General features: G+C 41.3%; 1 protein-coding gene across 3 annotated transcripts; it reads left to right on the forward strand.

Annotated features, from left to right (window-relative positions):
* Positions 1–1,126: 1,126 nt before the first annotated feature.
* Positions 1,127–23,689, forward strand: FAM180A (family with sequence similarity 180 member A). 3 transcript variants are annotated; one of them, XM_079304096.1, is made up of 4 exons: positions 1,127–1,392; positions 20,869–20,970; positions 21,954–22,054; positions 22,358–23,689. In XM_079304096.1, the coding sequence occupies exons 1-4, from the start codon at positions 1,317–1,319 to the stop codon at positions 22,697–22,699; spliced, it is 621 nt and encodes a 206-aa protein (XP_079160222.1). In that variant the 5' UTR covers positions 1,127–1,316; the 3' UTR covers positions 22,700–23,689. The 3 variants fall into 3 exon arrangements, with proteins under 3 accessions (XP_079160222.1, XP_079160223.1, XP_079160224.1); XM_079304097.1 differs by lacking the exon at positions 20,869–20,970 and having other exon boundaries at positions 21,954–22,066; XM_079304098.1 differs by lacking the exon at positions 20,869–20,970.
* The last annotated feature ends 3,556 nt before the right edge of the window (positions 23,690–27,245 follow it).

Genomic DNA, 27,245 nt, shown 5'->3' on the forward strand with positions numbered 1-27,245 from the left:
GAGAAGAATGAGGGGGCTGAGGCTAAGACCAGATGTTGGCATCAGGCACACAGGAGTTGAACAGTTTTTCTCCACGCCTTCCTGCCAGGGCACATTAATCCTGAGCCACAGTGCCCTCTGTCATTCCAGCTCTTGATCCATTCCCTTAATCCTTCTATTTATACCTTCTGAGCAGGAGTCTCCTTTCTTACGTTCCAGTTTTACACCAGTATAAGTTCATAGTCTGTGGGTTTGTTACTGGCTCACTCTCACCTGTAGAAGAAGAGAACTAGACTCGCCACTTCTAGGTACCTAATGAAGTATCCCCTATCCCTTGGTTTTGTAAATACTCTCTGTATTTACAAATACTTTCTATTTTTTCATTGGTCTGTTCCAACACACATCAGCCTGCTATTATTTTGGTGCAATAATCCCAAAATCCTCATGATGCTGCCACTGAAGCTGTGTCAGGGAGAGTAGATACCTGCAATTTCCTCCATGCTAAGTCAGTCTGGGATAGACTTTTCCAGGGTTGTGTTCCTTGGCACCAGCATCAGCCAGGAGATGTCTATCAGTAGCCTTTTTTTTTTCTCAGCTTCACCTCTCTGCATTCAGTCTGACTAATGTAGACTGTCCTTAGGATTGGTTAATGTTCCTCATAGTTCCATTGAGGAAAGACAGTTAAAACTTTGGACCTTCCTGTTATCCATACTGTCTAAATGGAGGAAAAGGACAGGACTTGTCTTGCCTAGAACTGAAATCTAAAGGCAGCATGGTATGTTCTTAATAAAGGAGTGATTATATGAATCACAGTAGCAAAATGTTCTTCCAGAGCACAAGCCCCACTCCCTGACTTAAGCATCCAAGGGTGGCTGTCCATCATTCCAGAGGAGGGATTCGCCTTGGACCAGGGTTAGTGTGCAGCCCCCTGTATTACAGAGGAGTAGCTACAATTCCAGAGTCTCTTTTAATGAGTTACTTGTGGCTGTTTATTGGATAAAATAAATTCCAACTGGCCCGTATAACAAATGAAACTCAACGACAAAACTGTAATGATATTTATTCACCCAGCTGCCAGCAAACTCACATGCACTATGAGTCATTCCAGATGTGGATAAAAACAAAGTCTGTCTGTGAAAGTAAGTTTCCTGATCCCGAGGAGACTTGATTTGGGAGAGGAGCTGTGCGCTGACTTCAGCTCTACTCAGAAGAACAGACAGGTTCTTCTGCAAAGGGGGAGGGGGAGAGGAAAAGCCATTATTTATTCCTGAAAAGAAAGGATCTGGGAAAATACAAAAGCTACTGTACAGCCAGACATACGTATTTTAAAGAGAAGGATGCTTTGGAGGACTTTGGTGCTGCTGCTGTTCTATTACAGTGTTCATGCCACTGTGACCTACAGATGGAGCAGAGGTAAGATTTCAACCTGAAAAACTATTTAAGAGAAAAATTTGAGTTGTAGATTTGGTCTGAAATTATGTTGCATTATACATATATATATATATACAACTATAGTTTCTTTCCATCCCAACCCTGTTTTTTTTTCTCTGTTAAATAGGTCAGCTAAAAATATATATAGATACACATGAATAAGTGCAAAAAGGTAAAATGATATGCGTATTCTATTATAATAAAAGTATATAAAATAGCCCAAGAATCAGAATTCCATTCTTGCACTTTTCCACTCTTCTTTCTAATTTTTCTCACGCGTTACCAAAAAAATATAGCTTATGAAACCTTGAAGTGAAAGCCTGTGCAGGCACAGGTGGCATAATCTGCTCTAGCAGGAAGATACCTGGCAATAGTAAAGCAAAGAATGCCTAGATTGTGCAAGGTGCCTGGGAGTGCTGCTCCCCTACCCTGGCAGAGGAGCACAGGTAACACGGACAAAGTGATCTGGAGTGTTGTCAGGCTTCAGCTACTGATGTGACAATGCACAGAAGTGACATATTTGTCATTTTTTAAAGTGTGACAGCAGCATGTGGAATGTTTGGGGACTATTGGATTGCATAGGAGATGCTTGCTTCAAAGCTAGTGATGATGTCCTTTCCCTTTTTTGGTTTTATTCTCTCCTCTGGTATTTGGCATTGGTTCAGTAGCTGCTGGAAGCAGTAAAAGGAAACACCTCCCAAAAGATTTCTTTGGTTCTGATATTGAGATTCACAGACATTTAAAGGAACCAGAGTCTTCTAGAAAAATAGAGTATTCAAATGCCTCCCTCCCTACTCCTGTCTCCTGTGTCTTTCTCATCATATCTGATACCATTCCAGTTTGCCATTTGGGTTTGGTTTTGATTTTGTAGGAGAGGGAATGGTTGAGGGAATTAATGAAGAGCTACACAATCTGGCTCAGGCTGTACAAATGCTTATTTTTTCCTTACAGTGGTTAATTATTCCTTTCAAAAATCCATGGTAGCTCACTGGCAATGCATTGACCTGGGTCTCACCATGGCAGGTTCTGTCCACAGCTTTTTCATCAGACTCTTGGTTGATATTGCATGAGTTGTTGTACCTGCATGTACCTTACTTTTCTTTTCTGGTATAAGACAGGAAATAGCACCAATATTTGTTGTAAGCTCCTGTAATTCTGTAGATAAGAATTTGTTATTTCAGGGGTGACACAAAAATATGAGGAAATCAGAACTAGATCTGTATATATTAGTTAAAAAAAAAAAAAAAAAAAAAAGCCACAGCCACAGCCTTTGGAAGAATTATGCCATTTTGCCTAAGAAATGAGGAAACATTAAAAAAAATAAAAGGGAGTTCAATTTCATATAATAATCACTGCGCAATTTAAGGATGTCCTTCACTTTTGCTAAGACACTTATTTTAATTAAATGACATCACAACCCAAAAAGGAATTCATGCATCAATTAAAGTTCAATTTTAATCATCATGAATATTTAAAGAAAAACAACAGAACTCTACTGTGTCTTTTGGGAAAGCAGATTTTTTTTTTTTTTTTCAAGCTGGAAGCTCTAGTGCTTAATTTTGGGGACTTCAGAGGGAAGAGAAGATTCCCTCCCTGTTGTGATAAGGAGTTCATTTGTCATAAATAGTGTGTGCAGGCATTTTCTGAGGAGGATACCAGATTTTTTTCCCACATCTACTGGGACTATTCTGCTCTAAAGATGTTTTAGAGGCATGACTTCTTCATTAATAACTACTTCAGTGAACCTCTACCCCTTGAACTGTGTGTCAACCCAACTTAATCTGCAGTATCTTGAGATGATCCAAGCACTGTCTTAATTGTTAAATTGCTTATAAACCTAAGATAACATATGAGTACTGAGAAATGACACATTCTTCTGCAGGCTCAGAGCTCTTCCCTCCCTCCACAAATGTCAATTGAGTCTTGTTTAGGTTCAACTTCAGTCATTTAAGTGTTATCCAAGTCCTGATTTGAGTTTTGCAATGACAAGGCAAAGACAGATCAGCATCTGGTCTGACGGAAATGAAAGACAGATCTGTGCATCATCTCCATGTTGATTTTTTCATCCAGGTTGTTTACAAAACAGTAGGGCAAAGGTCTTGCTTTAATTGCCAGCAGCTGCTGTTTTCAGTAGAAATGAGCAGTCAGTATTGTATATAACAACAGCTTTGACCATTTTTCCACTGGGAAGCACAGGGACAGCTAGGGATCCCCAACCCTTGTAACCAATCATTCAAGCTTTGGCTTAAGGAAAACTCAGACATGAGAAAAGATGAGCACACTTGTGCTGACTGGTTAGTGGGAACTCCCAACTGCCAACTCCCTTTTCCCTTTGCTTGGAAGCATCAATGAGTGGAGGGAAAAAAATCTGGCAGGAAAACAGAGGGCTTTATTCATTCCTTTTTCTTTTACAACTGTCTCAGCCCTGTGTGTTAAATATCTCACACATACATCCTGCCTTGGTTGAGCTGTGGACACGGGTTCAGAAGTCACAGGCAAAACTTAGTCCCAAGAATGGGTATGTTTAATAAAGAAAGATCCTGAGTGATGATGAAATAATTGTCTTGTTGTCATCAAGTTTCCTTGAGCCTCTTGTAGGCTTAGCTGCATGAAAGTATTTCCTCAGATTTTGTGAACCTCCTGTCTAAGGAAAAAAGATAACTAAAAGAGGTAATTAAAAGTCTCTATGGACTCAGTATTATTCCCTATTCAGTGGCAGAAGTGAGGTCATACAAATTCTTCAATTTCCAAATAAGAATTACAGGTCTTAAGAGATGTTTCTTCTGAAGAAACCAAGGAACAAGTCCTGGGTTTTGACAACAAAAATAAGAAAAAAACTCCTTCATTGCAGTTATGGCAACTAGTGTCACTGCTTGCCAGTTGCTACTGTCAAACTTTGAGAAGTACCAATTCACTGGAGAGCAGAAGTCATCCTTATGAGCATTACAAGACTTGTCTGTTCCCTGAGGAGAAAGCCTAAGGCAATCCTCATTAGCACATCTCTGCTGGCTGGAGTTTATTTGCTGTAAAGGCTGCCTGATTCTAATAAATGGAACATACAAACAGTAGCATTCTTGCTGTGTGTTTACTCAAGGAGGGCAGATGCAGTTTTCTCATGGTTGTGGCTTTTGGACAGGGCAGAAGCAGCTGCAAGGGCGAGGCTGGAAAAGGAGATGTTAAAAGTCATAAAATTGGAAGGTAGAATGCTTTTCACCCATCAGAATCAACAGGATATATCAGCACCACAGAGGTTTCATGCTTTTGGGGAGTTTTTGTGCTGTTCCTTCCAGACCTCAAAAGCAGCATTACAGTTCCATCCAGATCTATCTGGTCCGTGTGCATTATTTTCTAGCCAGTCTCTAGTGGCTGGTGGAAGTCAAATGGCTGTTTGAGAGCACCAGGGGGACAATCTGCTCTCCCTAAAGGTCTTCTGCAGGAATTGCTTGAAAGAACAGAAGGTCCATCCTCCTTGATTTGCCCACAACATTGCAAACTCTGCATTTGCTCTAGTGTGGAGGGAGCTCAGTTTGTGGGTTTGATGGAGCAGCTGCTACCTGAGCAACTTTTGCCTGCTGCTTCTGCTTGTGAACTTAGCTGGAGCAGGCAGGCAGCTCTGCAATGCCAGGATAGAGAAGACTGTGTAGGAGAGAAAGAGAGACTGACTGTTGCTAGAAAGCCAACCAGTACTTTTGTTTAATATATTCTAATCTCTGCGGTCATTCGGTTGCTGGTGATCTCTGCTGTATGTGCAAAGATCAAGTGCCTCAGAAATTAAAGCATGCTTTTAATCCCTACTCCTTTTCATCTCATTTCCCTCTTTTCCTTGCTGCATCTCGTTGCATCCCTACAGCCAGGTACTCCCTGCTTGAGCAGCCTCTGGGATTCCATGACTGACTAACTATTGTGTGAAATTTTTGGCTTGGAGAGCATGGGCAAAGGGAATGTTGTCTGAACACAGCCTGTAATTGCAACCCAAATGGTCAAACACACACATTTATGTACCCAGTGGTCCTTCAGTAAACCAGGTTATGCTCTGTGTTATTTGATACATGGCCAGGTTTCCAAAGATCTGGTCCAAGCATAAATAGAAGTTACATCAGCTGGACCAGCTACCAGAAATTTTTTAATTGTAATGCCCATCTAACTTCCTTTAATTTCTATAAAGACATTATTATCCAATTCTTAAAATGTGCAGTGCAAATGAAAGATATGAAATGCTATGGAACAGTGCAAGCTCTGTGTAAGCCTGGCTGTGTGAAGAACTTTACTTCTTATGAGGAAAATGCAATATTTCCCTTTTCTCTGGCTCTCATGTGATAACTTGGAAAACTGCCTAATTGCCCCAACTTCCCTGTTTGTTGGGCCCATTCCAACAACTTCACTGGAGCTGCAAAAGGCATGATTGATCTGCTGCAGAGGTTTTCCCATCTACCTGGAGTCTGTTCCATCAGCCTGCCCAGTTCCTGGGAATGCATGTTTGTGGGCTGATTATTTCTGCACCAAATATTGCAACTCTGTCTGTAAGGAGATGAAGGCATCTCCTAAAGTAGGTCTTAGGAAAGGGATTATTTATTAGTAAAGCTGCTTGGTGTTGCAAAGGTAGCTGGAATATCTCAGTCTCTGAATAGATTTTAACCGTGGTAGGATGAATATCCGAAAAGGTATGACTGTGACTGTAATCAAAATCCATTCTAGTGTGCTCTGATTCCCCAAATGCTCCTTTAGTGCCAGAATTAATTGATTTAATCTGCATGGGAATCAGAATGCACAGTGGGTACCTGAAGCTGAAAGACATACAGAGGATGCTTAAAAAAATAAAATCCAAGTTTCTAATGTCTTCTGGGGCAAAGATGCTAAACTCTGGTGAGATCAGAGGGAAGATAGATTATGGAAGTTTTCGCATTTTCGCTTAGATCACAGATGGATTTTGTACTCTATAAAAGCAGGCTGTTAGGAAGGAAGGATCTAAGTGATTCTGATACTTTATTCACCACAGGAAACAGTCAAAAAAATGGCTAAAGCTTACTGCTCATGCAGTAAAAGTTAAGAGGAGAGAGGAACTAGACAATTTTGAGGAAATCTGAGTAAACAGCAAGAGGGAGACACATCAAGTAAGGCTGTTTGCTCTTTTATATGTCCTAGACCAGATGAGATCTATTTGCTGAAAGTGGCACCTGTAGAATCTTCCTGGTGATCCCAGTTTCATCCCAGTACTGAGGACTGCCAAGTCAGTTAGAAGTTTTTTTTTCAGAATTCCTACATGCTGTAGTGTCACATGTATTTGCCCCAGTTCCAGGAATGGAGCTGTCCTGGGATCTGGATCAGTTTGTACAAAACTGTCCCAGCCAAAGCTGTGGAAGCACCTCCTGCCCTTTAAGCCCCTTCTTCCACTTTCACCTGGAAATAGCTCCCATCACCTCACCTCTAACAACCATCTCACTGCTCTTAGTGCCTGTTGAATAGCCAGTCTTCTCTTCCATAAGTCAGGCTATGTGATGAATGAAATAACTCATGCAAGGACTAAAACACTGTGAGTCCCCTTCTGATTACCTTATACTCAACTGTTGGGCCCAGACACCTCAGTAGTACCTGGCATTATGCAAACACATGGAATAAAAGATAATCTGTCTTTCTCCAGGGAATTTTCAGTGTAATTAAGGAGAGGAATGATTAGCATCCTTCTTTGTCGTGTGGCACAGAGTCATAAAATCCCTTGCCCCAGGTCTCTTCAGGATGGCTGTGTGTGTGTTTAGTCCTGTGTATTGTTAATAGCTTGTTATTTTTTTTTAAATTCTGTTTCTGAAGCATAAAGTGTGTTCCCTTGTATTCCTGGGGTAGATCATGCCAAATTCAGCATGAGTGTAATGACTTCTCATGCAGAAAGGAATCTTGTCAGAAGCACTGAATAGTACAATCTAATTGAAAGGGAAGTCAGCAGGCCGTAATGAACATCATCAGGCTGCAGAGGCTCTGATTATTCGGGTGGTGACAGGCAAGATGTAAATTGCTGAGGGAAAGAACTGAGTGGGGCAGCAATTAACTTTGCACGAAGTGCCTGTGCCTGCAGTCAAAGCAGAGCAGGAACCACAGGGCAAGCCCAGGGTGCTGGAGGAGAAGCTGGTGACTGCCTGAATCTCCCTGCAGTGGTTCTGCTGAGGGGACTGAATCCATCGAAGATGCAGGGAAGCCAGGTGGGCACATGGACCTGGCTGCAGCAAAACAGGTGTCCCAGCAAACCAGGGACACCAAGAGTGTCTTGGTTTGAAGGGGACAAACCTGGCCCTTGCTTTAACTCTAAAAATACTTCAATGTGCAAACCAGCATGACAAAAGACAACAGTAGTTTTTCTGCTCTCAGGACTGAGGCTGCAATTCATTAACTGGAATTTTGTTTCCTTGCTTTCTTAAAATCTTCCAGGACAAATCAGTTATTTGTTATTTAGAGGGTTTTTCAGCGAATGGCACTGGCCTGGGTGAAGGTGATGCAGCTCAGCTGTACAGAGAGCTGATGCTGGGAAGCAGAGGGGGAAATGTATCAAAGCATAATTAAAAGGGAAAAAAGATACAACTTGAGAGTAAGCTGCAAATGACACTTGTTATTTAACACAAATAAAAAACTCCAAGGGGGCTGTCATCTATGGGGTTTTCTCTCTAACTGGAGGGAAAGAAAGGCAAGGCAGGGATCCTGTATGTCTCTATTGTGCCCATCTCTCATGACACCCAAATCCTGTTTTATTTGGGAGTTGCTGTGGCAGCTTTATGATCTATCCCCTGCAGCATACTTGCTCATTCAGAGACATTAAACCAGCCCAAATCTGCACCACAAGCTGTGGTGACCAAGCCTCAGCCAGAAACACCTGTCACCCTTGCTGAGATGCTCCAAGCTTTGGAAATAGCCTGTCTCCTCTCACTACCACAGCTCTTGTTACAGCACAGGCTCAGGTCAGCCTGGAGGCTGAGAATGGGAGGAGGAGAGAAGCAATGTTAAATAAGCTCCACTGTTCCCTGTTTCCATGAACACTCCTTTCCTCTGGTAAAAGCATATGTGAGGCCTTTCCTGGCCCAGTTTGCTGGTTAGGTTTGGCAGCCCCACAGTTCCCCTGAGAGCAGCCTGCATACCACTCGTCCTCTGGAAATTCCTCCCTAGCCACAGAGAAACAAGTTACCAGCCAGCATCCAGGCTCCAAACCACTGAGTCTCCCTCTGCTCAGGAGGAGTCAGGTGGTTAGCTGAAAAAAAGATGCTGAGAGAGGGAAAATAAGTTGTTCAGTGCTTAGAGGTTATTTGGGAGGAAATGGGACAGTGGGAGGACAGTACTGTCCTTGAGTCTCACGTTGGAGACTCAAACTCACAAGTTCTTCTGTGACTCCTCATCCCCTGGCAGGGCACAGGGGAAGCAGAACACTTCAGATAGGTTCTGCCTAATTGTTAAGAGAATAGACTGCACTGGACTGGATGTGGATATCTGCTGCAAGCCAGAACATCAGGATTTAATCATCTCCATCCATTTGGCAGGTGGTGGCATGCCACAAAAGTACTTGATGCTTCTAATCTCTTCTCTGTCTTGGGAAGAATTGAGACTTTCCTGTCTGGCAGGGATAATTTGAGCCTCAAAGAGGGAGACAGAGATGAAAGCAAAGGACAGATATGCTGAGAAAGAACAGGGAAAAAGCTGGAGGTAAAAAAAAAATGGTATGAAGGAGAAGAAAAGTGAAGATAAAGGAAAGGTGCAGAGAGAGAGAAAACATAAATATGGATGGGAAATATTAAGGTGCACCACATCAAGATTAGACTAGCACTGTCTTCCTTGTCAGCATGGTATGCATCCCCATTTGAACCCACACTTCAGCAGACGCCTGTCTGTCACAGCTGGTCTTCATCTTACCCATCCACCTCTCAGACTCTTGGAATGTTGCTTTTCTTTGGAGCTGGCTCTGCCTTTTTCTCGTGTAAGCAGGACTCAAGTTTACTTCTAGTCCCCAACAGCCTCTCATCCTACCAGGAGTTTGAGAGCTGCTAGTCTGGGCAACTGACCCCTAGTCACAGTATAAAAATTGAAGTTTCTGCTACTGAATCATCAGTGCGTAAGGATGTCTTCACTTTTTTTTAAACCCTACCTTTGATCTTCTACACTGTGTAGGTATGCAAAAAGACTTTTGCCACTGTCCAAGAAACACCCTGTTTTATTCCACAGCAGCTGCAGAAATTCAGCAGTTTTCCAGGACTATGGAGCTGAGAAACAGCACAAGTCCCTGTATCTCCCTATCAGTCCCTGGAAGAATGCATCAAGCTTTAAAAGTCCTCAGTTTCCTCCCTGGTTTTCATAATGCTCACAGCCATTACATTAGTTTTTTGTTTATTCTTGGCTCTGAACAAACACAAATTGTTTATTGAATTTATTTATTAAGCACAGTTTTTATGTCTCAGGGAACTGTTCATGTTTTAAGCCCCTTTTAAAATAAAAAAAACATTTAAAACATGCTTCATTTTTATTTATTGTAATTACTCATGGCTTGGCACTGAACAAACTCCATTTCCACTTAAACACTATTTGTAGACCTCCTAATATAGTACAGCATGTGTTGAGTGAAACCATCCATTTTTCATAGTTGCAGCAACTTCTGCTTTCCTGGATTACCCTGCCAATTTGGCAGAACGTTTTGAAAGGTAATAGTCTAATGATAAAAATGTATTCACTACTTGTTCTGTTGCTTTGTACTGTTGCCAGCATTTTAATAAACAGAACTCAAAGGGGCTGTCCTACCTTGACTTGTACTTAGTAAACATAAAGCTCAGTCAGGTCGTCACAAAGAAATGAGGATTGAAAAGTATCCAAAGATTTTGCCACCCTGGGCTGTTCCATAGCAGGAATCAGATGCAATCAGCAAAAATTAGATCTATCAGCCCCAGTTAGGCCCAAGTGGCAGGGGACACTATGTGCCTGCCCTGTTGGACTCTAGCAGAAGGAGGATGATGATGTGGCCCTGTTGACACACAGGGCACATCTGGGAAAAGCCAGTGTGAAATGAATGGGCAGCACAGCCTCTGATCTCTCCCTAAAACCATTCTGCTGCCCTGAGGGAAGACTTGGCTGAGGCCTGGGCACTGCTGCATATTAGGGATGGAAGGAATCCTGCAGGAAGGCGAAGAGCAGGATGGAGATGTTTAGCAGTGGGACTGAGAGATGGGGCAGTCACACAGACTGGGGAGTAGTGTCGTCATGGTGCTGCATTTTCCATGTTCACAGCTGAGAAGTGCCGTGGGCTTCAGGTGATGAAGTCAGTTTTTGAAGAATCTGCCTGGTAAATACCTAAGTGTTAGGAAATTTCCCTGGAAAGACACTCCTTTTCTAGCCAGAAGCTGTATTTTGGGATCAGGCTACTGGACACTTGCTGGGAATTTCTGGATCCCCTTCAAACTCTGAATTACTAGATGCATGTGTCATAGCCCATCAATCTATCATGCATCCAGTTATGTCAGCCCCACTCCCTGTGCATGCTGCTCACAGCCAGTGTGGTCCAGCCAAAGTGAGTGCCAATGATGAAAAACGTGCACTTAGATCCTCCAAAGGAACATAGAGGGACTCCAAAGTAAAATATCAACATCAAGGCAAAGAGCTCCGTTTCTACTTGCACAAATTTGGCAGTGTAACCAACTTGTCCCATGTCTTAAATACTTTCTATTTTCATGATCAAAGATTGAAATATGTGTCATGCCCAGCTGGTTTCCATACCCATCTGTGATGTTCCCCCAGGAGTTTTTCTCTCCTGGTTGAATTCATGCTACCCACCAAGATGCAAGCTGTCAGAGAAGCAGATTATCATCCTTCATTCTTCTGCATGTGAGTGCTGCTGGGCCTGAGGCTGGAGCTCATCACCCCCTGGATGTCTGTCTGCTGAGGTGGAAAAGAGTGCCAGTCCTTCTCATTGCAATTCCAGCTGGGAGCAACTGCTGGAACATACTGTGGTTTACTGAGCTGTTTTCAAGCCCAGTGCATTTCCCTGTGGGTGCTTTTGCTGACAAATTAATGCATGTATTGTTTAGACAAAGTTATAAATCACCTTCTGAGCGTTCCTTTCACAACAAATTGGTGTGATCATGGCAGCCTGTCTCTGTAACCCAATGCAATGGTTAACAGCTTCTAATCCAAGGAGCTCAACCATGACAAGCTAGTTTTCATTCTCCTTCATCCATCCTTAATCCTTGTCACTTGGAGGCCAAAGCAGAACTTAAAGATTACTGGGGCTAGCATTTGGAATTATAAATAATGTGACAAGTAGTCCCTGTCTTATGTTGTGTCCGTACTAAATGTTGATCTCCCCCTACAAATGACTGCTGTGTTCCAGTATTTCAGACAATTGTTACCCTAACTTGACAAAAGGAAATCATATGTAATGATGAATATGAAAATTATATGAGATGGATTTCAAGCACATATTCATAACCAAGTGGTGTCTATAAGCTTACCTGGGAGATCACCATCACTAGCAAGCTGAGGAAGATCTGTCATGCAGATATTTCATATGCTCAAGTCCAGCTTTGGTAAGAAGTGATTCTGTAGGCCAAAGCAACAGACAGCAGACTGACCAGATGATTTTTCTCTAGCAGGATGTAACCCACATACCAGCAAAACCTTTCTAAATAATCTCATTCATTATGCGAGTTTCAGAGTCTCTGAACTAGTAAGAAGAAAGTCCAAATACAGAAAACAACAGGATGAGATTTACAATTTACAATGAGTATCTTATTTAAAGTGCTTCTCCACAGTAATAATGTCTTCACACACAGCCCTCATACAGAGACAAGTTAAACCAAAGAACCAGCTCCCAGCTGGTTTCAGCCAGCAGCATCCCAGAGGATTTCACTGGAAATCTGGCCTTCCTCCCTTTCTCTAAATTTATTTATCTTAAATTTAGAAGCTGAGCTCATTTTTCCTTAAACATTTACTTATATTGTTTTCCCATAAGCCAGAATCTATTTTACAAGTTCAGCTCAAATGGCTCCAGAAGAGGGTGTCTATTAAGGAAGAAGAGCACTGAATCAAACACGTGACAAATTGGCAGGGTCCTCTTGGACTGGGAGCCACTGGGACTTGGCACCTGTGGGGGCAGGAGCTGCAGCAGTGAAACAGGTTGAGAAGGTTTTGAATTTCCATCAACTTCAGGCACAGCTGTCAGCATTTTGTGCCTTTCAGGTGTCTCTGCTCAGGAAACAGGATGTTTGGGTTATTCTGTTGGCTGTAAATTGATTTCTGTAACCCTGAGTCTTCCTTTCTTGTCTCCTCTGTGATCCCTGAGCTGGGTTCTCTGTGACCTGGCTGCCAGCAGAGCAGTATCACAGGGCTGGTGATGCCAGCTCAGGTCATCTGAGGATCTCACTCATAGTGTCCAGTAGCCTTCAACAATTTGCAACATTCCAAGTTTGGGCAAGGCTTTCTGTATTTAATGGGGAATCCAATTGTATGTCAGTCTCAGCTTTACTTCAGCAGATCTTGAAACCTGAAAGATCTAGAAATGGCCATGTTTAGGAGAGTTTGGAATAACAATGAAGATTGGAAAAATGTCAGCTTTGTAAAATGGAAATCCCATATGTGTGCTTGTGACATGGGGGATGCAGCTATATACCCAACCCATTTTAGATTAATCCTTTATATTTCTATGCTGTGTTATGGCAATATCACAAAGACTCTCTTGGCCCAACATCATGTCTGCACACATGGAAATCCACTGATCAGATTTAGTGGAGGATTATAATCGAGCTTCACTAATGTTTTAATATTATTTCCACAGAGATGCAGAAATTAACAGGACCCAGACAGGGCACACGCAGGTGTGTACTTGACAGAATAGATGTCTTCCCATGCTGATCTTCTCTCCAGGAGAAACATAATTTTCACCCAGGGATACAGCCCAGCTTTCTATCCCTTATGGTCTGCTCATGCAGCAAAGCAGCTGAACCAGTCCTGTTCAGGGACAAAACCAAATCCATCTTTAAGTCCTGAGTCCCTTTCTCAGATTTATCTTTATTGTCACTATTATAAATTATTTGAAAAGGCATTGCCTCCAAAAATAGCACATTTCTTTACAAAAAGTACCCAGTATCCCCATTATTTTTTTTTACAGGGCAAGGCCAATTTATACTCTTTCTCATCCAGCACATATTCATATCATTAAGAGAACCCCAGCAGCTGCACTGACATTTGGAACTCAATGAGCAGCTGGAAAGGCAGCTGGGGTTTCCCTGTTTTTTGAAGACAAGTGAAATCCCAGAGCAGAGGAAGCAGAAAACTGGTATTCACTTTCTAACAATTTATTTCAATTTGGATGGGGATCTGAAGGAAAAGGGAAGACATTTCTGGTTGTTTCTATTTGGAGTGAGAAGAAATGGTCAATCTAATGTTTATTCCTCCTCAGTTCTGAGCTGTGATATTTGTACTTAGTGAGGGTGAGGAGTACCTTGTTTTTTCTTGTGTGTGGGCAGTTCATACATGAATAAAATAATAATAGTTGGCAATCAGATCAGAAACTGATCCCAGACCCACTGGGCACTTGAATTTATTTGCCATTTGAAACCATTCACACATGGCTTAATTGAATAATTCCAGGGTCCCTGGCATTTCTGAACTGTCATGTGATCATGAAATAAAATTTCATACTATTCCCTGCTAGGTCGGTGGTTCAAACTGGACCTTTGATTCTTTTCATCCAATCTGCGAAAAAATTTTATATATTCTTTCTGCCAGTTGAATTTCCTCTGATTAAAGCTCAGTGGGTTGTAATCATGGAGGAGGAAGAAGTGTTTGGCAGCTGATGGTCCTGCAGCCAAACCTAACCTCTAGCAGGAGCAATCACTGCCCTGGTTAAGGTGGCCATTGACAAAAAAAAAAAGGATCTTATTCATCTGGTGGTTAGATCAAGGATGTGAAGGTGTGAGGAAAAGCTTCTGCTTTTCCTCCCAGGGCTGATTTCCATCCTTAGTTCATCTGAGGACTTGAATCATCACCAGATACATTAAGAACATTTAGAGCACAACTGCACTGGGAGCTTCTCACATGTAGAAATGCTGCTGGCATAGCAGATGTGTTCTGAAGTGAGACAGCTAAAAACTAGCTACCACTGGTTTTTTTGGGTTTTTTTGTTTGCTTTCCCCCTTCACTCACAAGCAGGCAGATTCCTGGCTTAGCTGCGTGTGTCACAAAGCAGTGTCAGTGTCGGCACAAAGGGAAGGAGGAGCGCTGGGCAGGAGTTGCCCCTTGCAGCTACAGCTCCATTAGGTCAGGCTCAGCAAAACCTTCGCCCAGCAGTCACCTTTGCCTGCCAGGACACAAAGGAAACCCAGCCAGTAACTCCTGAGTGAATACCTCTCCTCCGTGCCCAGTGAATCACCTCTGAGGAAATACACCCCTGGGAGGTGGTGCAAGGCTTGAACCAGCCCCATGGGGCTCAGTGATGGTGTTAGAAAAAGGGCAGGACATGGTGAGAGTGCTTTGGTGTTGAAGGGCTTTCCTTCCAGAGCAACACTAGCACCATGCAGAATGCTCTTGAAGCTGTTGTAGTTCTGTCTTTTGCCATGAAGCAGAGCTCTGATTTCCTTTGCTCTCTCTCCATTGCTCAACAGCAGAGGCAGCTACTTCATTCTGCTCCTCGGGTGCTTCCCCACAGCTCAGCACCAAAACAAACACCTGCTGTGTTTCTTCCTTCCTTCCTTCCCTCACTCACTCCCTTCTCTGCTGCCTCCTGGGAGAAACTGAAGCAGATTGGATCATCGTTGTATTCCTTCACTTGTTCATTTGTAAGAAACTATTTCAGATGTGTTTAATTAAGACTTGATGTCTTTCCCTTAGATAAGGACCATTGTGAGCAACACAGATAGGGAAGGAGAGGTGGCTCTGCAATAAAGATAGGAATACAAAGTTCTGCTCTATTTCCCAACTCTGCCTGAAATTAACAGTGTTACCACCATTATTTATTGCCTATGTGTTAAACCTGGAGCAGGGTTGATATTTCTTTCCTTTATTGCTGCCCTTCACTTATACAGTTTTTATCATAATCTATTCCCAGTTCGTGGTAATATAGCAGCAAACCAAAGGACAAGAAAACAACACATGTCACTTCTTCTTTTCCTTCAGTTTCTCTGGGTACATTTTTTCTCTTCACACCTTTTGCAGCAACTTTACTCCAGCATATTAAAGACCTGTTCTGGCTGAGTGGAATGTTTTTTTATGAGCATAAATAATTCCCAATGGGAACCTCTCCTTATCACACAAAGAGAAGAATAAATAACACAGTATACATTGTGTCAGGCTGGGAACAAGGGAAAATACTGCATAATGGAAATTCCATATGAGGGAATAAATTCTCAGACCATTTTAGTTGGTTGGTGCTAGTGATATCTTTGAAACCATTTCACTTAAGTCATAAATGTAAATATCCTCCACCTCTCACAAACACAGGCTCAGCTGAACCATTTTCTTCTCTAGCAATATCCATTCCTGAAAGCATAATGGTGTTTTGGTCTTTCTAACACGCCTGTACATTTCTCATTTGTGCCAAATAGCTGGACAGGCTATTACCACTCCAGTTTTTTGCATGGGAACTGTGTTGTGCATTAATCTGATCTCACACAGCTTAGTCCATTTATGAAGTGCAGAAGTTTATGTAGGAATGGGTTCTGTTTTATGCAACTGAGACATCCTTTCAGAATTGTTTGTTTCTTAAAGAGGAGACAAATCAGTAAAAACTAACTTAGTTTGAGAAAAACTGATAATGTGTCACTATGGAATTGAATACAATCTGCTATTAACTTAAAGTGATTTTTTTTCCTGTACAGCATTGCCTGTTGACAACTTTTGTAGAGAGATCTACTTCCTATATCCTTATTGACAAAACTTTTCAAGACAAAGCTTTTATTTTCCTTTAACCACATTTTTAATAACTAAAGATGATGCTAATGTCCATTCTCACTTTTAGTCAACAGATGTTAACTAAATTTAGCCTTAGGAGCTAAGACAACTCCTAAGAATATGAACTGAGAGTAAAAAGAGGCAAATTGTCTTGGTAGTTGCTTTTAAACATGAACTAATTCATGTTGTTTCATAATTAAAATGTTTTCTCCATCTCCCTGCTGTGTTCTCCTTAGGGGCATTGGGATTTAATCCCCCAATGATGGCTATTTAAATGTATTAAAGTCAGAATATAAAAGTCTTTGCATTGCACTTATCATGGAAGCTACTTATGTGAATAACTGCAAATCCAGACACAAGTTTTAGATGCTAGGCTGTAGCACTACAGAAATTTTTTTCTTGTCTTTCTAGAATTGTGTGTGTGTTTCCCTTATTTTATTCCCCTTATTCTTCCTTCAGATCCCCACTCTTTCAATTTCTTCTGCACTGGGACAAAGTGTTCAATGATTTCTAATATAGCAGTTTTGATACAGAAAAGCAAAAAGTCAGGGAGTGTAGCCAAAGCTCACGTTCTACCCTGGCAACAGCTGCAGGCAAATACAGCACAAGTACCTTGCAGATGATACATCCTTCTGGGGTTGAGCCAAGCACAGGACAAGGAGTAAATTGCATAAAACACATTAATCCTTTAATAATCCTGCCCTTTTTTGTGATTTATATTACCACTTCCCTGTCCAGCACACCTGTCATAGGTCAATATACACATCAAATCTTTCTTGTTCCTCTGCTCCTCCCATCCTTCATGAAAGGGGTCCTACTGAAGCAATGAGGTGACTCTTTTCCATGCCTCTGATGACAATCAAAATAGTTCCTTCTGAGTCATAACCCCAAGATAACTGTTCATGTACTTGTTTTTGAGCAATGGTCTGCACAGGGCTTCTGCAAATCATGCTTCATACCTTTTCATAGGGGAAGAAAAGGGCACTGATGATGCACAAATATCTGAGAACTCCTGTTACTCTGCTCTGTGCTTATTGGGCAAACACATCACAGGAAGGAACTGGGAAATAACAAACAGATGTATGAACTGGAAAATGAAGCTAAACATCTGTACCCTCACCAATCAAACTGCAGGGAAAAGCTGGGAGAGGATCACAAATATTTACCACACAGCTAATGAGGTGCAGAAGATTATGACAGAATGTCTTAAGAAAGATGAAAACATCTTTAAAAAGAGGCTATTATCAGCCTCAAATGTGATGTTTAAACCATAAAATGCATCAACTAAGTAGATAGAAGCAGGTCAATGAGTAGGCTTTCTTTTTCTTTAAGAGCCTGTGCAGTCTTGAAAGAAAGTGGAATTGAGTCAATAAAGCTGTAGGAGACTGGATGGGCTCCTGCAGCAAGCAGAAAATAGAGATTTCTGTGCCTGTTGTGAAGGGCTCTTTTAACCACTCTTAGCAGGAGATGTGTAGGCTGCCTGGGGTCTTCAGGCAGAGGCAGAGGGGCACTCCAGGCACATGCTGAGGCCGTGCAGGGTCAGGCAGGGAGCCTTGGAGGTGTGGCTGTGCTCAAATACGCTGCTCTCTGATCTGCCTCCAGCCCTGAGCCCTGAGCAGGCAGCAAGGCAGAACTCCCAAGGCCCCTCTGCTGAAGAGATTTGGAAGAGGATGAGCATAGCAGTTCACTGGTGTATAATAGAAAATGTTTTCAGTAAGGATAATTAAAAGCTTAGTTTTCCTAACTTGTCTCTGCAAATCATAAGCTTTTTGTTACATGACTGACCAGCCCTTAGGACAGAAGCACCCATATCTACACTGCAGATGTCTTAACTCATTTGTGAGAGAAATAAAAACAGTAAATCAGGAGGAGACTCTCCATTGACTTCAGAGTTCACTGGGCTGGGCTTTCTCTGTCAATACTAATTTGGGATCTCTGCTACTTAGATTTTCATCGCTACTGCCATTGAAATGAATTGGCTGCAACATCAACATAAAATAATGCACATCACTCTGCATGTCCAATTGATTGATAGCTTTATAGAGAAGTCCCTTGGGAAATAAATTAATAGTAAATTAGAGTTCTAAACTCTTCTACTATTCTTTGATGCCCCCAGAAAAGTCATATCAGAGATGGAAGTAAATGCAGGAAGAAGTAAAAGTCAGCAAAAAAAGTTTCAAGAGGAATTCACAATCATCAAACGCAGAAACTGACTGAAAATCTTTCTATATCTCAGCTTTTGTGCTTAAGTGACGTGTGTTAAGTCAGTACAATGAAAATCAGAGTGCTTGCTCCAAATGCTCATACAGACTTGGAGGAACTTGTGAATTCAGAGAGGGAACTGTGGAGGGAGTGATGATGGAAGGATTTGACTACTGAGCAGGAAGAAAGAGAAAGTGAAGGACTGAATAAAATGCAGATTAGGAAAATCAGATAACCATGACAAATACAAACGAGCTCTGAAAGACTTTCTGCGTGGAGTCTCTAAGAACTGTAACAAACTTTAATATGTTTTGGGAAAAAGATAATGAGACAAGGGAGTCAGTGCTGCAGAGGCTGGCATGCTTCTGATAAGCATAAAAATCCCTTCTCACCACAGAGCACCCCAAGCCCTTGTCCCTTTGAATCTCCAACCTAAGCCATTCTGGGAAGAGCTGATGGGCAAACTCTGCTTCTTTCTGAGGTGTCACCTGTGACTCAGCAAGTGGGCTGGTACTGAATTGATAGCATGGCATTCATTTTTGTGTGAGTCCTTTGCTGAGGCTTTTCTGGATGAGTGGTGATGGGCTGAAGCTTGTGGCTCCCAGCTCAGCTTCTTAGTGGGGATGTCTGCTTGGATTGAAACTTGAAGCTATTAGTGGGATGACAAGAAGCATGACAGCACTGAAGCAAGATGTCACAGGCACTTTTTCCATGGCTCAGGGGATATTTGAGATGGAAACTGGCTACTTATGTAGAGGTACTCCATGATCTGAGGCTGTTTTCACCAATAGGGCATCTAAAAGCTAAAAGAGATAAAAAATGAATAGTCATCATTATGGACTGGATTTCTGCCAGCTGCTAAGTAATTGGAGTTTTAATTGCCTGGTGATAAAAGTTCTAATTACTCAGCAATTAGTGCTTGAAGTTTCAAGTGCTTCACACACACTCAGTTGCATCCTTGAGTTTTTGTCAAGAGCACAAAATGGAGTAGCTCCAGTGTGCCTCAGCAAAGCTCTGAGCAAGAGCGGGAAGCATCAGGAATAGAGCAGCTATACCTGAAACCCATCCTAACTTCTGTATCTACCTACAGTATGCTTATTGCAATTCTACTAATTATTTTATTTACTCCCTAGCTAATTTAAGGCCAAAATGCCTTTTGTTGTATGTGTCAAGTATGAATTGCTTCATACCTAGCATTATCATGATTCATTTTCTATATGCTGGATAATAAAGGCCCTGAGGCTCTGGTTTCTATCTTCTTGCTGTACTAGAATTTAAATATCATTAACAAGCCCAACTGTAACAAAGTCAGCACTTGCCAATAGTTCAAGAAGCAGGGCTGGATTTAGGATACAGAGCCTAGAAGAAACTGCATATTTATCGTTTGCTTGGGTAACCCCAAAGAGGCAAATTTTCTGATGAACCATGTAGTCACAGAGTTGGGATGACTTTTCCATAAAATAATTACAGGCGCTCCAGACATTTTTTTATTATTATTTTTTTTAATGCCCAGAAGAGAGAGCTTTAAATTATATTCAGATTACTTACATGCAAAACCCATCACAAGAACTTTGGCAAAGTCAGACAAAATTGATTTAGTCAAAATGTTTCATGGGGAAAATAAACTGGTAGAGGAAGAGTGGGTTGAAACTTTCCAGAAAATCAAAGTAAGCTGCATGTTCTATTACATGTTATTCATAACTGAAAAAAAAAAAAAAAAAGAAAAAAAAAGAAAAAAAAAAAAAAAAAAAAAAACAAAAAAAAAAAAAAAAAAAAAAAAAAGAAATCTTATTTTTCACAGGGGAATCATAACGCCTTTCAAAATTTGGGAGATTTGTTTCATTTTTTTCTTAGACTGGTTTCCAAATGTATCTATTGGTAAAGAGATTTAAAGTTGAGAAGTGAAGTTTATGAAACATCTTGACAGTCACATAAGAACAGGTTAAAAAAAACCCCTTCATATTCCTGAGTATAGGAAAAAATCCAACAAATTCAAATTATGATTACCCAAACATCAAAATCAAAGATCTCGATAATATACAAATGATAATATACATATAAAACAGTAAATAGAGTTTTTCTCTTCTGCTCTGAAAGTAATTTAGACTTTTTAACAGTACATGGCTAGTTAGTAACCTGGTTAATAACTCCAAGCATTTAGGTCTTCTCTAAAGCAGCATCAGATATTTTCTATACCTTGGCCTGTCCAGGTCATTGCTTCTGCAAATGCTCCACTGGGGTGCTGAGTTCAGGGATGCACATAAATTTTCTGTCTCATTTCTCTGAGACGATGTCTGTAGTGCACTTCACAGTGGTGAACAGATACCTGGTGGTAGCAGGCTCTTTTTTTCCCAGTTATTACACTGCAAAGTCACACTAAGCTGGGATTCACCTCACTGGATGTAGCTGCCTTGTCTAAGCTGGTAACAGGCTCAGTGAAGAGACACAGATGTCTGGGTGAGTCACTTCTTCCAAGTGTAAATGCCCAGGACAGATGAGCTGATTATTCTCTGGTGGATCCGTCTGTAATAAATAAGGAGAGATCAACTTTTAGACAATTGAAACCAGGAGAAATGTAGAGCCTCAGAAGCATGAGAGTACAAGAATGGACTGAAAAAGTAGTTTTTGTTCAATGTCAGTACTGATTTCCCCTTTCAGATCCAGGAAAAGGACATGCATTTCAGACTATGTTGCTGCTGCAGTTATCATTATTCCTTTCACCTCTGAGGCTGCAGCTTGGAGTCACAGGCTTAGATAACAAAGCACCCACCCTTTGTTATCCATATTAGGCACCCTTTGGATCCAGGACAGACAGCCAGCCTCCATCCTTGGTAGATCAGGGTCAAAGCAGTCCCTGTCACACAATTCATTTACTGTGAAAGGCCATACTGTACAGTAAGACTTTGCAAGTGAGATTTTTACTTGACTGTACTATTGAAAAGCACTGCTTCTTGTCAGTGCTTGGCAGTGATGCCTTGGGTTTTAGCTTTTATATTTTTCAGATTCTCTGCTGCTTAATGTCTAACTTTGAAACTTCATTTTATGTGTTAGTAAGCTCTCTTCACTGGGTAGTTAGACAAAACAAAATTCCCTTCCTAGCTAGAGAATCAAGGACAACCAGTCCCCAAAAAGCATAAACAATGGTAAGGGAAAGGGGGCAAACCAGGGTGCTGATACTTCATAGCCTGGGGCTGTGGTTGCATAATTGACCCCAATATGTAGATGAAACAAAACTTGTAAAAGTGTAAAGACTCAAGACCAGGATCCATCTTGGATTCAACTTGGATGTAGCCCCAGTTGGGTTCTTGCACTGCCCAAGGTGTATCCTTTCAAAAAATACCTATTTTATTCGTTTTGCTCTGTCAAGTCTCTGTTCCAGGTCAGCCTTTCCAGGCATCAGCGCTTTATAAAATTTCTCTTTTCCCATTGCTGTTTTCCAGCTATGCTTTTCCCAGCTGCTCAGCGATTCAAGAGGTCCTCAGCTACCTTCCTCAGCCCAGTGTTACAAAACTCACTGGAAGATGTGGTCCTGCTTTATGAGGTTCAGTATATGGTACCTTAAGCCTTAACCAAGACTGGGGGTCCTGTCCATACTAGGGTTATCCATTACCTGGCTTTGTGTCACTTTTATCCATCCCAGCAGTAAACCTGTGTCTGTGTCATAGTTCAGCAGGAGGGTGGGAACACATTGAAGCTTTCTGATCTTTCCCCCCACCTCCATACAGTGCAGCTGTGTCCATTTGACAAGAATAAAGACCCAAGGACATATTGCTAATTCACACATACTCTGTCTAGACTCTCTTGGAGAAAATAAATAGCTGTCTGTGTTCTGATTTTGTGCCAGTTTCTTTTAGCTGAGCTTAACATTGACAAAGGTCAGAGGATCTCCATCAAAGATGAGGAGCTGGCTTCCCTGAGGAAGGCTGCTGAGTTTGACACCATCTGCAACGAGATTATCCCCAAGAGCATCACAGAGATCCGCAGACTGAGCAGCAGACTGTCTTCCTACCCGAGGGTCCTCAAGAAAGAAGACTTTGAAAGGACAGTGCTGACCATGGTATACACAGCCTACAGAGCTGCACAGTCCCAGGGCCACCAGAAAGACATTTGGGCTGAATCCTTTGTCAATCTCTACAAAGCCCTGAAGAACGACTTGATGCTCCCATACAACAAACAGCCCTCATAGCGGGAGAGAAGCAGCAGCTCAGCCACCTGCTCTGGTTGGGGAAGGACACGATGTAGCACGCCCTACACTTTATTCTGTAAAGAGTTTTATAGCCTGCTTCATGAAAGATTGTTAGTTTACTGGCTCCCTCTTGTGGAATCTGCTTTCTAGTTCCATGCTAAGTGGTGAAAAATGCCTTCAGTCCTGAGATTTCAATTTCTGTGCTGGCTCGGAGGCTTGTTCTGTGACAGGAAAAGAAGGGAGCTTGGTCTATCCAGGCAGATCCTTGTTTCAGACAAACCCTTGATTCATCCTTTGGGTTTTCTATAAGCAATTCATAAATATACTGTGCTTATGCTCACATGCTGATGTGTAAGTGCTGGAGAGTGCTAGGTAAACAAATTCGTGTTTTGGCCGGCCAGTAAGAGAATATTGCACAGAGATGAAGGCCCACTGTAAAAGGAAGAGGTTTCATAACTGTGAGCCTTCAGAAACTATGCCACATATTAATTCCAAATGTTCTCATAAATAAGCACTCTCTGATTTACTTCATTTGGCTGAGCCAGTGTTTAATTGCAATAACATTTGCAGAAGACAAAGGGCATTGTGAAGGCCATCAGCAAACAATGCCTGGGAACATATTCCCTGCTTCCTGGAGCTGTCCTCCCAAACAGTCTGCAATGATTCTTTCATTATTTGTACATGACTTGCTTCTGCTGCTTTTTTTTTGAAAGGGACATGTATTTGTCCTCAGTGGAATCCAAGGCAAAACAAAAGCCCTATTTAATTTAATACTGACACATTTTTCCTGATTCTATCACTTGAACGTAGATCATCTAAACCCCTGCTTCAGAATCCCAGTGAGGCAAGGGAGGAAATTGCATTAAAACCTACTTGGTGCTGAATTCAGCACTGTGGCTCTTTTTTTAACACAAATTGTATATTCATTTGAGTATACGTATGTGTGTGTTTGTGTGTCTGTGTGTGTGTGTCTATTCATGCATATGTGGGCACGTACATAGAAGAATCCAAATTGTTCAGTCAGTGAACAACTGCATCTGATCACTTAACAGAAAAGGCTATTTACCAATTCAGTGGTGTGAATTATGAATTTGGGAGCAGCAAAGAAAAAAAACTATAGAAATACTGCAACCAATTACAATAAACTCCAAAAAAAATTCATTACAGAATATTGACAGAATATGGAGATCTATTTTGTCAGAAGGATAACTAGCTATCAAAAATCTAAATCAAACCCTCTAATGTTTGTACACAGGAGATACAAATTCTGATTTTCTATTGATATTAGAAGTGCTTCTACTTCCAGATCATGGGAAAGTGGCTCAGCATTTACTTCATCCTTTCATATCATCATTCTCTATTTTTCTATTGGATTATCTATTAAGGATGCAGGCCCAAATCACAGATCCCCAAGACTAAAGCAGACCAGATTCCAGTCCAAGTCCTGAATCATGTCTAACTGCTTTTGCATCACTTGAGCAAAAGAAATTCTTTTGTGTCCCTTAGCAGAGGTACTGCAAGGACTGGAGCTGAAAAAATCCACCCAAAAGCACAGCAAAGAGCACAGTGCAAGCAGACAGAGCACACTAGGTTTGGCAAACACCTGTGGGAATGTGGAAGCACAGCAGCCTTAGGGGCAGTCTGGCCATGGCATTAGGAGCTGGACAAAGGGCTTAGAAAAGACAGAGTCTGTGTTGTTTCCCCTAGGAGTTTCTGGATTTGTGTGTCCCAGTGTGCACATTGATTTAGACACACGTATGTGTAGGTTCACTTTTATACCTGAAGAATTTTGTTGGCCATCTTTGAAGCCTGTCTGGCAGATGGTAAAGGAAACGCAGGCACAAAGCTGTGGGCCACAAATATCTCTATCTCCTCTGCTTACACATACAGAGCTCAGCAGCCCAAAAGCAGCCCTGCAGTCCTGCCCACTTGCCCTTTGAGCCCTCAGCTTTAACACTGATGATCTGCTTGTGATTCCTTCCCCCACTGTGCTTTACAAACACATGAAGGGGAAATGCCACAGAGTGCAATACTGCCTTTCCAGCTCTGCTTCTTGGCTCTCTGAAATACCACTTGCTGGAAGAGCCTGAAACCAGGGAAATTCATAAATGCCTCACAGCCAGCTACTCCAAGTCTGCAAAAATAGCAAGAAAGAGAACTACAGCACATATTAATTGCTAGCAGTCACCAATCAGAAATATACCTCTCAGCAATGCTCCTCTCCACAACAGAACTGCCTGGCAGAGTTTACTCATCAAAAAATATCCCATGAAAAAGAATTGCATATAATTTTTAATATCTTATAATTCCCTATGGGATACATACCTTACTATACTTAGAAATTGGTAAATGAAACATTTATCTCCTCAACAGAAAATAAAAGTCTTATGAGTTTGTTTCCCTCCTCCTTTTACTGTGTGTAATGTAAAAAATAGGTCTATTCCTAGGGAAAGTTCTTGGACTGCCCATGTTAATTTAACAGAGACTCTTAATGTAATAATAAAAACATTCTACATTAAAGTCCTTGCCTGTGTATCATGTTAATTTCAGCAGCAGATTTGTTATTTTTCAGCTCGAGTAATTGCTTGTCTCAGACTGCAAAACTCTTCATGGGAGCAACGGTACAGGAGAGAAGAGGGTACAGCCCTTCTCTGTATAGGAGAACAGAGGGAACAGAAATGAGAGTGCCTCCTTTTTCCAGAGTTCACGTGGAAAGGAGCACTCTGCCTTCCAGGAAGTCCTTTGGGCTTAGGGCATTTCCCTCCATCCCTGCTTAAGACACAGGTGATACTTTTCTGTATCTCAGTTTTGGTCTCAGTTTTTGCTTTATCACTTTGGACTGAATCCTCTTTATGGGCAGTTCTTGTCTCACAGTTAGAAAACTATTGCTCCTAAATGGTTCATTTTATCTACCCTTTGACTTTGTGGATCATAAAAATATGAAATAAGGTTTTATTTTTCATTTTAAATAAGACAAATTTTCATTTTATAACATTTTAGGCCTTTTTGTTTATTATTTACTTAATTTCTCTGAAACAACTAAAAAAAGAGATCCTGAGTTGTATTGGCCAATTCAAAATCTTCACTTTAACTATTGATTTTCTTCCAGAATTGGTTGTTAAATTTACCTGAAAGGTCTCAAGGTTCTATTGCTTGATGGAAGTTTCAAAGTATAGAAGTCTGAGATACAATTATTAATCTCAGGAAGAATTTACTCTGCACATCAAACTCCTCTTCAAGTTTGCATTTGCTAGGTTTCCAGGACTCAGGGTCACAGAGGCATCACAGTCCAGTCTGGGGAGCTCAGTTTGTCACAGACTGGCAAGTTGTGGGGTCATGGAGAATCCTAGATGTGTTCTTCCCATGAGATACAGAGCTAATGTATGTTTGTCTGTCTACAGATCTGCATGTAAACAGCCAGTGGGTGCAATCCTAAATCTCCAGAGCTTTCTGCCCCACAAAAAGCATTAATAAAGAATAGTTGGAGAAATGGGTTTTTTCCCCTAGAAGACAAGAGTAGAAAGTCTAAAAATTCTCAAATTGATTTTGGACCCTATGGTTACTCAGGGCACATGAGTCAGTGCAGAGATCAGCCCATGCCTTATAACTTAGTGACATTCAAGGGTCATGATGGAAGAAACATGAAGACAAAAGATACTGTTCAGAAAACAATGATTATTTATTTATCATCAGTACAGGGACCTTGAAACAAAAGCAAACTGTTCAGCCACCTAAAAAAGGTCCTTTTTGTTTGGGAATGTCAGAAGGCTGTTGATTTTCTCAATGTTCTGACTGGGTTTGGGACAATGGGTGGAGCAACTTCTACCTTCTGCAGTCCTCATTGGTGGATTAGAGTTGCCTGTAGCTTTTAGCAAATTTTTGTCTTGAGATCGAGCATAATCCATGCTGGAATTACTGCCCTGTGAATTCCAAGCTCAGGGCAAAAGCAGGGTAAAGGTAGATACAAAATAGAAGAAAAGAAGTAAAATCTGAAGGAGCTGCAAATGAATGGGGGGTTTGGTCTTTTCTTTAAAAAAGAAGTACCTGAAAAATTACTGCTATGCATTGAAAAATAAATTGTTTGATTTAGCAATTTTCCAGCGGAAAAGAAATTGTGTTTAAGACTTTGAGACTATCAAACAGGAGGAAAAACAGCAGCTCAAAACTTATCTCGCCTGGTTTATGAAATAATACCACTAGATGATGGAAGAAAAAAACTTTATAAAATATGGGAATAAGGATACAACACATCTACAACTGTGAGTCTGAACTAAAAAGAAAATTTTTTCAAAAATCACTATGCTCCAACTTGCAAACCTCTGTGTGTTATGGTGTGATAATAATTCAGATGTGCTGGTGAGCCCTACATAAACTGAATGCTTTTCAAAAAGGTTCTTCAAAACAACAGATTGAAGAATAAATAAACCAAAAAAGGTATTTTAGGTGATTATGGGATAGGAGATGAGGTTGTGAGAGATCTTTGGGGGGAATCCACGCACAAGTGAAGGAAAACGTGGTATAAAAATCTGAGGAACCAGAGAAGAAT

The sequence above is a fragment of the Erithacus rubecula genome (genome assembly GCF_903797595.1).
Source record: "Erithacus rubecula genome assembly, chromosome: 4".
Lineage (NCBI taxonomy): Eukaryota > Metazoa > Chordata > Aves > Passeriformes > Muscicapidae > Erithacus > Erithacus rubecula.

Bases quoted from the DNA above. Each gene is read 5' to 3' on its own strand.
- FAM180A (XM_079304096.1), top strand. From the start codon at position 1,317: ATGCTTTGGAGGACTTTGGTGCTGCTGCTGTTCTATTACAGTGTTCAT. The intron at 1,393-20,868 runs GTAAGATTTCAA...TTTTTTTCCCAG, and splicing joins GACCTACAGATGGAGCAGAG to TTATTACACTGCAAAGTCAC. The intron at 20,971-21,953 runs GTGAGTCACTTC...GCTGTTTTCCAG, and splicing joins GAAGAGACACAGATGTCTGG to CTATGCTTTTCCCAGCTGCT.